General features: G+C 40.4%; 1 protein-coding gene across 6 annotated transcripts in view; it reads left to right on the top strand.

Moving 5' to 3' along the window:
• Nucleotides 1–12,780, top strand: part of Slc17a1 (solute carrier family 17 member 1) — a 34,773-nt gene that overhangs the window by 16,547 nt on the left and 5,446 nt on the right. For all 6 annotated transcript variants that reach the window (XR_015640625.1, XR_015640626.1, XR_015640627.1 and 3 more), the window contains 2 exons: nucleotides 6,767–6,857; nucleotides 9,168–9,304. Coding sequence is in view for 3 of the 6 variants with exons in the window: in NM_133554.2 (NP_598238.2) it covers nucleotides 6,767–6,857; nucleotides 9,168–9,302 (226 nt within the window). In the remaining 3 variants the exon portion in view is untranslated. The remainder of the gene's footprint in view (nucleotides 1–6,766; nucleotides 6,858–9,167; nucleotides 9,305–12,780) is intronic.

The raw sequence follows: 12,780 nt of genomic DNA, 5'->3' as shown, positions 1-12,780 counted from the left end.
CCGAGGGGACTCTAACCCCTCTCCAGAGGGGACTCAAACCCCCCTCTGAAGGGACTCAAACCCTTCAGACATCGGACGTGGGCAACACAAGACAACATGAAATAAAGACAAGACAACATGACACAGAGACAAAACAGAAAGTAACACAGAACACAGATTTGCTTGAGCTTACCTCCAATCTCTTTGCCAGTTGAGGTCTGGGGGGGGAGCACAGTTCCTCGCAAGTGCACCAAAATGTTGTACGACCCCATATGGCCCTACCTCAGGAGCACCACCCACAGAGCACAGATTGACAAAGTGACCGCTGCAATAGCATGAGGGTATAAGGTTTTTAATCCACATACGTGGGGTTGTTCGTCCACATGGGCAGAGGCAACCTCGAACCCAAAAAGCACACAATCTTTATTCATTACAGAAGGCAGACTTCAGTAACAGGATTAGCTGGCCCATAAAACAATCACTAACTCTGCACTATCTTTTGTATTAATTGTTCCATCCTGGGGAAACTGTGGACAAATATTTCCTACAAAATCTAAGAATTTATTTAATTTTTTTTCTTAACCCTATTCTTCCCATCCTGAGTGACTCCCTGAATCCTGTCACAAAAGGTGACTGTAGAATGCTTGTCCCATCACTCACCACTGAGATCTGCGTCATCAGGGGAGAAATTCACACCAAGCCTCTAACCAAGGTCGGCAGTCCATGGTTGCCAGAAGCAGGGGAACAAAGGCTCCAAGGGGGGAGCAAAGGCTCCAAGGGGAGAGCAAAGGCTCCGACAAACAAGGAAGACAAGCTTTCCTATTCACAGGGGACAATGTTCTCCTCCAGGAGACCTCCAAACAGCCCCATGTTGGGCGCCATTTATCAATGAGGGTGCTGAGGAAGAGAATGGGGAACAAGAGACATGAAGAAGGACACCAAGACAAGAGTCTGATCAAGGCGACAATTTTATTTTTCCCCAAGGCTGAATTTATACCATAACAGGGGTAACAGAAGGAGGAGGGAAGTATGAAACATTTATGCAAGCCAAGGACACAGTATTCGTGTGGTCAGGGAATCGGCTGATGTTGACAGGATGTCAGAAAGGTCATAGGTTTGTCATATCTATTAGTCAGCAGGATGTTGGTTTTTCAGAAAGGTTACTACAGGTCATCACATTGGGTATCTTGATGTATCATATTATTATTCATCTTGACCACCAGATTTGTATTAGTCTTCTGCAGCTGACTGGGGATTTTCCATGAACCCAGTCATACTTAATTCTAACCATAATAATAACATCAATAATGGAGGGTTTCAAGGGCATCCCTCCCAACAGTCTTGGAGTGTTCCTACAGTTCTCTCTCTCTCTCTCTCTCTCTCTCTCTCTCTCTCTCTCTCTCTCTTTCTCCCTCTCTACCTCTCTCTCTCTCCTTTCTTTCTTTCTTTCTCCTCCTCCTCTTCCTCCTCCTCTTCTTCTTCTTTGTCTTCTTCTTATCATTCTTCTTCTTATTATTATTATTATTTTCTTCATTTTTAAAAAATTTTTATGTTTTAGTTTTAGAGACATGGTTTCTCTGTGTAGCTCTGGCTATCCTGGAACTCAGAGATCTGCCTGCCCCTGCTTCCCAAGTGCTCCCATTAAAGGCATGCATCCAGTTCCTACAGTGTTTTAGTAACTGTTGAGTCAATGCACTGTACATTATCTAAAGGAAGGACACCATTCTGTTTTCTTCTTTTAGTAAACACACATTGATTCTAATAGGTTCCAATACTAATAGGTTCCAATATTGTTCTTTTTCAATTCTCTGCTCTTGGAAATTTTACTAAAAATGAATCCTGCCATAAATACCTACTTTTATTTCTTGACTCTATGCATATGTTTGATCCATCAATGTCCCACAGATTTAGAGTGCAGTTCATCCAACTCCTTGGTTAAACTTATTCCTAACTACTTCTTTCCTAGTTCTTTAAAGGAGATTATTGCAATTTTTCTTAATTTGTTACTAAGTAATCATTTTAAAATAGGAGGTGAGAGTGAAAAGAGCAAAATGCAAAGTCAATCTCAACTATTAAGCAAATTTCTGGCCAGCCTGGTTTATATAAGATCCTATCTCAAAATGCCCAAAACAGAAAAGGGAAAAAAAATCTCTTTTGTTCTCCAATCCTGATCTCAGGGGCACTTCAGAATTTCAAATATTCTGAAGGTCACAGGCAGAAGAGTTACAGTTCTGAGGGAATATCTGTGTGAGTCAAATATAAATATCAACAATTATACATGGAGACAGACTGTACACCTGTAACAGACCTGTAAAGAGTAGGCCAGAGACAGTGGGTACCTATTTCAGAGTCAGGTTACTGGATTGTTAGTCTACATGGTCAAGCAAACCTCTGGTTGGTATCTTAATCCATACACACACAAGGGGCAGAAAGAGAATCCTTACTTCAAGAGTTGTTGAGAGCACTGAGGAGCCATGTGTTGGGCACATATTTATAATCCCAGCACTCAGGAAGCAGCAGCAGGACTTCGAGAGTAAGACCACCTGGGCTATATATAGAATAACTTAGTGTGTATATATATTTGGCATATAGCAGATGTCATTGGGATTGTCTACATCATCGTTTCTGATGTTAAATGCATGTTCAGATGCTAATCTCATAACTACCTTCACTTATTTTACTATCAAGGAGATCTATGTTCAACTACTGAATTTCTAAGTTGTGGCTGCTGGTGAGGAGTTTGTGTTAGTCAGCTCACTACTATTATACCTAATAGCTGAAGTAGACTTATTTATAATGAGAAAGGGTTAATTTTTAGTCACAGTTCGGGGACTTCAGGCCTTTATGGGTAAACTCCATTGCTTTGACAGCACTTTGTGACAGGAGTGAACATGAAGCAAAACTTCTCATCTTCCCTCTGAGACATGGAAGAGTCAGGAACAGAAAGGCTCCATCTCCTTTGAGGGAATATCTCCCAATGGCCTAAAGGCTGTCCCTTAGGTCACACACTTCCACCACCTCTGGTAGTACCAACCTAGCAACCAAGTCTGGCAACCAAGCCCCTAGCAACCAAGCCTCTTGCGCATGCATGCAAACCACAGCATGATCCTACCTAAGAGTTTAGTTCATACTTGCTTAGTGTGAAAACTGCCTTTTATTACCAATGTCCTTTGAGAGATTTCTGTGGCTAACCGAAACAGCTGTATAATTCACAGCTTACATATAACACATTGAACTGTGGAGCTAACACTCTGTGGAGAACACAGACAAAATATTCACAGGATTATTTCAAAGCAGTAGCCTCTAATGGAGTAAGGCAAAACAAAACAAATGTGAAAAGAAACTGGTCCTTACCTCAGGTTCATATAAAGTCCACAAAACAAAGTATCCAGTTATTTATTTAGTTTCAAGAATTACCCTTAAAAATGCCACCAAGTGTTCTAATTGTATAGAACTCTATAAGACACTAAAATTTTTTGATAAAGAATGTGCTTCTCAGCCTGTTGGCTAAGATCAAGTATAGAATGTCAATATCGATTGAAATGTGTTCACTTAAAAATTAAAGCTATTGGCAAATAAGTCTATCTGTAAAATCATGAATAATTATCATGTAGGTTATGTCTTTTGTGCCTATCGTGCCCCGGCATGAATATAATAATCTTATCCACATGTTATGGGTAGGAAAACAAAGGTTGAAGACAGTGAGGTTTCACACCTAGGTACGTTTTTCTGCAGAGTTGACTAGCTATAGTGAGGCCCAGCTTCAGGGATGCTGTCTGTCAGCATCTAGCAGCATGTAAGGTATCTAAGCAGGTTGGGTGACATCCAACTTGCGCTAAGCTGCATCATTCCAATGGATTTAAATTCCTTGTAACAGCAAAGAAAATTCTGAGGGGAAAAAGAGTCATGCAGATACGGGTTCATGAAAACATTGAGAGAACAAGATTGAGTGAGACAGATGGCCTGGCAATGTAGTAGCCGCCAAGCCTTTGGGGCAATAAGAGATGTTTCCAGCAGATTCTTAGGATGACCTGTGGTGCTATAAGGCAGTAATATTGTCCTCTTAAGGCAACTGCAACAGCAATTTCAATTATTTTAGCTATTTTAATTAGTAAGTGGGTTACATGCCTTTGAATTCTCCTTCCCTCCCACAGGGGGCTGCACCATAGTTCAGACATCCTAATTTTTTCCAGATCTTATTTAACCATTTTACACTCAAGTATTAAATCATTAAAAAAAAAAAACCAAAAACCAAAACCCCCAAAAACCAAAAAAACTAAAACTAAAAAAAACAAATATTGCAATTTTTTTTCTTACAAAATACTTTAAACCATGGAACCATGGGCTGTTCCAGCTGAAGAATAAGCAAATTACAGCTGAGCCTTATACAAAAACCTGTCTTTTTTTTTTTTTTTTTTTTTTTTGGAGCTGGGGACCGAACCCAGGGCCTTGTGGTTGCTAGGCAAGCGCTCTACCACTGAGCCAAATCCCCAACCCCCAAAAACCTGTCTTATATTCAAGCAATTTAAAGGTTCCCATGCTTCCAGGTGTCAGAACCCCCACTATGGGAAGGGGGACTGTGAAATGCAAGCTCACCTGCCCAGCCTATGGCAGGGTGGTGCGTCATCTTGTGGTTCCATAAGGAATTTCAGAGAAAGTTGTTGGGACAATGGGGATAAGTTTCTTTTGTTAAATGAAATCTACAAGGAAATATGACTTTGCTGCCAAGAAGAGACACAGATTAAATGAACCAATTCAAAAGTCAATGGAATAATAGGAAGCCTACCAATACTGTCATAACACCAGATAAAATAAAGTTTAGTCCAAAATGTAACTCAGAATTGTAAAGATAAGTGTATCCGATTCCTACTTTTGTTCAAACTCATAATTTAAATTTACTTATTATTATTATTTGTGTGTGTGTGTGTGTGTGTGTGTGTGTGTGTGTGTGTGTGTGTGTTGGTCAGATGACAACTATGTAAACTCAGTTTTCTCCTTCCACCTTAGGAGTTGAACTCAGGCTGCCAGACTTGCACAACAAATGCCCTTAACCACTGAGCCATCTTGCCAGCCCATACATTTTTATTTATATTCATCATGCACTGCAGGAATTCAAAAAAAATTATGAGGCTTGACTGAATTACACTTAAGTAATTAGACATAGTTACAAGTAAGGGCCTTTCAGATCTCAACAGATTATCCATAATAAGAGGTAGACAAAACTATCGGAAATGACATTGATGGTTAGAACAAATGAGCATACCTAACCTAACCGACATAGTAAGACACCACTTAATGAGAGCTGAGTTTACATAATGATCAGTGGTCTGTAAGACTCGACAGAGGGGGGCCAAAACATTCATTATCATAAAGCAAGCTGCAGTTAGCTTGACATGACTATAATCACCCAGAATGTATTCTCTGTTTGCAGTGATATAGGTCTGCCATTGAAAGGAAAAGAAAAAAAATGCCTAAGCATGCGCTGGCTTTAAGAGGAAGTTCTCACCATCTCTATTCATCTCCAAAGCCAACCCGTATTTAATTCTGCAGCTGCATCAGCTGCACAGGATGCTGGGAATATAGTGTACAACAGTTTCACATTGACTTTCCAAAAGACATGACTCAAGAGGACCTTAAATACTTTTAGGGACCCATACAAGTGTTTACATTTATCTTAAGATTAAGAGAAAAAATACAACCTTTTTGTGATAGAAAATTAGTGGTGTGTGTGTGTGTGTGTGTGTGTGTGTGTGTGTGTGTTTGTGTGTGTGTGAACTAGTACTTTTTATGAGCTCATAAAGACAGAAAGAACAAGAGCTCAGGAAAGTAATTACTGTCTCCAGCTCCATCCAAGGGTTTTGTTGCTATGGCAAATAGGTGAATTGCAGAAACTGAGGCCAGCTAATGGTTCCTGCCTGATCTCTGTGGCTGCTCAGGGGCTTAAGCTTTCTTCACAATAGGATATTCTTCGAACAGGATGCACTGCTCACCTCTCCCATGACTTAGCTCAAAATTCCAATCTGTAACCTCACAGTGTTCCTGAGCAGAGGCTGGTAAGTTAAAGGAAATGCTCTATGTTCCTCCCACATTGAACATGTAAAGGCAAAGTAGATACAGTGTAGACCAAAGGAAGTAAGACAAAAAAGTCTGAAGACTCTCTTGCTCATGAGAGGAAAGACCTTCTAACACAGAACCTCTAAGGCTGGGCTAATGGGCCAAAGCTCCCAGGCCTGAATGAAACTCCCACGGACTAAGCACCAACTCACCCTCCGTGGCTGGTGGACTTGCCCTCTCCTTGGTCTATGATGAACTGTGATTTCCTTGTTCATTTCCCTCTAAGGTTGCTATGAACATTCAGGATTGACCAACCACAGCTGCTTATAAACAGCCTTCTCATTTTCCCACCCAGGGACCGGCAACTGCCCTTGGGGTCAGTGACTCTAGGCCTGTGTGATGAGACCAAGTAAACACAGTCCTTCAGTCAATCACTCTACACCCAGTTCCCATCTCGCCTTCTGAATGTCTTCAGCTGTGCTTAGGAGTCTCAAACACTGCCGAGTTTTACTCTAAGTATGCCCCCATTTCCATAATGTCATAGATTCTTTACTTCGGTGGAGGTCAACCTTTCTGATGCTGTAGAACAGTGAGAATGCTGTTGCCATGTTAATGGTTGTAAGCAGTAGGAATGAGTATTCCCCCATCCCTCCTCCGGCCTCATTGGATTGGGTGGCTGTCCCCGAAGTGCTAGTATCACTTTCCATCTGTGTTCTCTTTCCTTTCTGTACAGATATTATGGATTTCTAAAGGCAGTCACAGCTTTAATTGGAATATTTGGGGGCCTAATTTCTTCAACTCTTGCTGGGTTGATCCTTAATCAGGTAAGTCGCATGCATATATGAATATTTATTTATTCACTATTGAAGGCTCCTCATCTACCTCAACCCCCATCCCCATCAATTGAACTAGCTCATAAACTGGTTTGTTTGGGGGACAGCTCCAAGTGGAGAAGTTGTGTTGGGAATTCCTTTGGTTGTACCCTCACACAGCATGGGCCAAGGTGAGGTGGTCAGCACACATCGTGACCACATTGCTCATAGAGGAACCTCCAAAATCCTGCTTCTCAGACTTATGTTGTCATAAAGGCAGAAGACACCGACAAAACTATAGAAATTCTTTGGTAAGAGCAATGGCCTCACTAGGAAAGGGAAATTCAAGGCATCTGGGGTCAAATGTCTGCTGAGCATGTTCTTCCACCAAGTCCACTCAAATTCCTAATTATTGTCAACTGAGCAAACTTTTCTGCTAATTTCTCAAAGGTGTGAGGAAATAAAATTTCAGAACTTTGCAAAGTTGTCTCTGCCCAGGAAGGAATCTTGCCTTTGCCTAAGTGTGGGGGAAGAAAAAAATTGAATAGAATGTCCCCTGAGTACGTGAAACAATAAACTAACAAGACTGTGAGGTCCACATTCAAATCCTGTTCCTCCCCCAGATCTTTTTTATTTTTTTTTATTTTATGCATATGGATGGTTTTTCTTTATATGTGCCTGTGTACCATGTGTATGCCTAGTGGCCACAGAGTCTGAAAGAGAAGGTAAAATATCTTCTGGAATTTGAGTTACAGTTCATTGCAAGACATCGTATGGGTGCTAGAAATAGCGAGCCTCAGTCCTTTGGAAAAGCATTTAGTGCTCTAAACCTCTAACCTGTCTTTCCAGCCCCATCAAACCCTGTTTCTTCTAAATGTCATATGCCGAGAATTGTTTTTCAGGACCTTAGCTTTCTGGTTGGAGCAAATTAAATCTTTCTAGAGAAACATCCTGAATTCTTGTTCCATTGGGGTTTCAGTACATTTAGCACAAAATTGAAAAATCACAAAACACTTGAAGAAATTTGAAACAAATAACAAACAAACAAACACAGAATTATAGCCTCAAAGATACTGGAAACAATGCAAACATTTTAAGAAGTGAAAGAAGAGACTAACGATAGTGTATCATTTTTAGTCTTAAATTAAAAAAATCATATTTTTAAGAATGTATTTAATGAATTATTTATATATATATATATGGAGAAAACCAGAGGATAGTTTTTACAGAAAAATTTAAAAGATTAATAAATGGCAGGAGACACCATTTTCTTATAGGAAAAGACTAGACATTGTAAAATGCCTTCTAATTCTGTTGTAAGATCTGTGGGTTCAATATAATCCCAATCAAAACTTTAAATTATTTTTTGTGGGAAATTATACTGTTTTTATACAATTTGGTGTGTGTGTTTGCAAAGGGCTAAGAAGAACTGGGGAGTTTGGGGCTTTGCTTGGTTTGGTTTGGGGGCTTTGTTTGACACAGGACTTCACTGTGTCAGCCTGGCTGACTTGGAACTCATTATGTATGGTATGCTGGCCTCTTACTTGCACTCCTCTTACCGCCTTTGTCTGCCTCACCAATGCTGAGATCTCAGGTGTATGCCACCATATCCAACACCATGAACACCATGAAGAAGAAACCTGGAGCACTTTCCCTTAATCGTATCAGAACACTGCCATGGTAAATGTGGAATAATATGAGGGACATTGTAGCAAAAATAATCATTACTGAACAATAGATTGGTTATAGAGCACAGAAATTATTCATCTGCCAACTGCATTCGAAAACACACTGTCTACATACCTGTCTATACATGCTTATCTGATACAACATACTGTTGTCTATGGAAGATATCTCAAAATAGACATGGAGTTTAAAAATAATAAACCATGAGAAAAAAGATACACGAATTACAAGAAACTAGTATATTGCCAGGTGGTGGTGGCACACACCTTTAATCTCAGTGCTTGGCAGACAGAAGCAGGCAAGCACAATAATCTGAGTTTGAGGCCAGCCTGATCTACAGAGCAAGTTCCAGGACAGCCAGGGATACACAGAGAAACTGTCTCAAAAACAAAACAGCAGCAAGAGAAAGAGGAAGAAAGAAGTATATCACTAGCTGGTTAAAACAGAATTGTATATACAGAAAGACAAAAAACAATTGTGTAGAATGAAATGATGAATTACTTGGTTATTTATAAGTTTTTGAATGCTTGAATGACCTGTTGACTACACATATTATTTTAATACTATATTTTAAATGTTATAAGACAGAAGATTAAGATCAGTCACTCATACTTACTCTGTATATTAATCCCTCAGGATCCAGAATATGCTTGGCATAAAAACTTCTTCTTGATGGCAGGCATTAACGTGACATGCCTGGCTTTCTACCTTCTGTTTGCAAAAGGAGATATTCAGGACTGGGCTAAAGAAACAAAAACCACACGGCTGTGAAGGTGAGACATTATCAGATTCAGGACAGTGTTGAAGTTGAAGATCAGGGGATAGAGCAGCTGGAGATGAATTGCTGAAATAGAGAGCAATCAGAGCCGTGGGCTGGGGGAGGGGGAGCATACTAAATCTGAAACAGTAATGCTGATACCACTGCCCAGTGGTAGCCTGCTCTGTAATTCTGGTGTAGTGCTAGGGAAATGTTAGTGCCCCACCCCACACCTCACCCCTACCCCCCCAAAAACCAGACAGGAGCCAATCTAATGCAATTCACGGCAGGGTCTTTATTCTATTTCAGCTAGCTCAACCCCCTTCTCTCTCCATCCCCCCCAAACACATAATGCACTGCCATCACACAGGACAGTTTTGGTGGTGGAGGAGCCCTGAATGTCTATGGGGCAAGGCTTTATGGTAAGCAGCAAGCAGGGAGTCCATGTGCAAGCATCTAATTGGAGAACTATTGTGGCCTTTAACATAATTAGCTCATGCTGGGAGTCATATCATAAACTTAATTTCTACTCCCCTCTGCATTGGTGATCATTAGGCAGGGGTTGGGCTTGTGACCTGGGGGTGCAGGTTTGTTGAAGCAATAACCTGGAGATGCTGGTCTTGTTGGGGGTGAGCATAGAGACTGGAGTTAGGCTAAGGTTTTGTTGGGGAGGGCAACTTGGAAACTAATGCTAGATACCAGCCTGTTAGTTTAGGTCAGTTTCTCCAAAATGGAATCTTATCTTAAAAGATTTGGTCTCTCACTGGGGAGACATCAGAGTTACTATATATATTTGGGAAACTGAGCTTGAAAAATGAACAGTGAGGAAAGATGCAAGAGAGATGAGAACACTGTTCAGGAATGTGGAACAGGGTTAGGAAATGTGGGTGTTGAGGTGAAGGAAATAGTATCCCTGCAAAATACTCTCTAGGACTTAAATTTCATTGGTTCTAAAACTCACCACTGGCAAGAGCTATCATAAAGATGATCCAGATAAAAACAGCTTTCAAGTGAATGGTGAAGAGAAGAGGTCAGCTAAGGTGAGAGAATCTGGTACTTTGCTTTTTATGTAAACTATGAACAGTGAGTAGACAGGAGAAGAAATGACTCATGAATTAGAATTGGCAGTTGTGAAATAACCATGTTTTTAAGGCCCATTGAATCAAGAGGCCGTTCTAATAACTACCATCAATCATCAGTGTCTCACAGAAGGAGAGACAAAAAGACTGAGCCTGCTTTTTATTTTTTTTATACATGAGGGAAATGAATGCACATGTGTGTATGGACTCCTGTGAATGCAGATGTCTGTGTGTATGGAAGTCAAAGACAACCTTAGATGTCCTCCTTATGCTGCCCATCTCTTTTGAGACAAGGTCCTTTATTGGTCTTCAGCACAATAGAGTCTCCTGGCTGGCCAATCAGACCCATTGATCTTCTTGCACTGCTTCCCTAGTGTTCAAGTTACTAGTGTGTGTCCCAGTAGTGTGCCTTTTACATGGATTCAGGGAACCAAACTCAGGTTCCTGTGCTTGCAAACCTTTGAGCCAAGTATTTGTTTTCTGTAGTTTCCTGATGTTTGTTTAATCAGTAGAAAAAAGAAAGAAAGAATGGAGGAAGGAAGGAAGGAAGGAAGGAAGGGAGGAAGGAAGGAAGGAAGGAAGGAGAGAATGTGATAAAGAAATACAAACAGTCAGAAAAGACAATTTCTCTTGGAAAGAAATATGGGATCAAAGAGGTTTTGTTGCTGCTCTTGGCTGCTTGCTTGGAGGGGAGATGCATTTGCTGATAAACCAACAAATTGTACATACAAACCACTGCTCATCAGACCTTTTTGCTGTTGATGTTAATGCATTTTTATATTTACTTTGGTCAATGTGTGTTACCCAAGAATTCCCATAGAAGAACTTGATCCAGTGTGTGGTGGTGGGAGGGCCTCAAGCTCACTGTGGAGTCCAGGCAGACTAGCCTGGAACATGAGATCCTTGGGTCTCATCCTCTTAGGCACTGACATTATAAATGTACATCACTGTGCCTGATATTTAAATCCCATTTTAAATGGAATTATTTTCTCAGTTTAATGTTTGTATTAAATGCAATAGGAGTACAGTTAACTTTTATATATTTCCTGCCCTACAGTTTCAGTGAGCAAATCCTACTAGTTTTTGGTGGATACCATCAAACTTCTAGTTAAATAAATTTGCTATCCATGAATATAAATAATTTTTCTTCAGTTTCCAATCTGGATAACCTTCTTTTGTCCTTCCTCTTCTCTAATTGCTCTGCTTAGAACCTTTGGTATAAAACTCAATGCAAGGGACAAGAGAAAAGATCTCTTATTTGGTACTTTTCTTTCTTGGCTTGGTTTGTCTTCAGAGGTGATTTTTTTGGGTTGTGTGGAAGTTACTGTGTGTTGGAGTGTTGGGGGGCTGCACACACATTCTTTCTTTTTTTTAAATATAATATCTCAATAAGGATAGTTTAGACTACACTTGAAATTTCTATGTAGCCCATGCTAGCCTGAAGCTCATGAGTTTTCCACCTGCATTTCTGGGTGCTTGGGTTTCATGAATGTGCCACTATGACGAGATTTAAAGATGGGCACATTTATATTGTTCAGACCTTCAGGTAAAAACGGGAATTTTCAAGTTGTTACAAAGCCTTTCTGCACCACAACTCTCTCAGAGCTTCACTTTGGGGTATGTGTCTGCTATGTATTCCCCACCACACCCGAGGCACCATTGCAACATTACAGTTCAGCCTACTATGCAAAGACCCGCCATGTTGCCACAGATAGGCCACTTCACAATAGGAGAACAGAAGTGAACTTCCTAGACAAAACCTGTGGTCAAGGCAGTGATAATATTGTTGTGAGGTGTTCAAATACCTGCAGCATTTCCCCTCCTTAGGTAGAACGCTCGGCAATCACCTGCAGCCAATGAGTGTTCTGTCCTGCCTACAAGGTGCTGATAGACAGGCATTAGGCAATGTATGATTGCCATGTAAAACTTAAACACACATGCACACAAGACTAAAAATGTCTAAATGGAAAATAGAGGCATACAGATATACAAAATCACATATGTATAGAGGACAGGAAAATCATAACTAAATAGGCTAGAGTAACACTGGGGACAAACTGGGGAGAAGAAGATAAATTAAAGGGGTAGGGGCAGGTGATGGAGGAATGCACACAATGCATGTTACCTGCTTGTGTGCAGCCCTTCTTATATAGCATAGTGCTGTATACATTGGATATATAATATGAAATTGTAAGTTAAACATAAATAAAATCAATTTAAAGAAGACTAGAACGGGGCTGGACATGATGACATACACCTTTAATCCTGACACTCAGGAAGCAGAGGCTAGCATATCTCTGAGTTTGAGGTCAGACTGAGTTCTAAGACAGCTAGGGTTACAGAGTAAAACCCTGTCTCAAAATAACAAAAACAAAATCAAGTCAACCAAACAAAAAAACCTGACCACAAAAAC

This window comes from Rattus norvegicus, chromosome 17 (assembly GCF_021556685.1).
Source record: "Rattus norvegicus strain SHRSP/BbbUtx chromosome 17, alternate assembly SHRSP_T2T, whole genome shotgun sequence".
Classification (NCBI taxonomy): Eukaryota; Metazoa; Chordata; class Mammalia; order Rodentia; family Muridae; genus Rattus; species Rattus norvegicus.
This window is presented reverse-complemented; position numbering and strand designations above follow the sequence as displayed.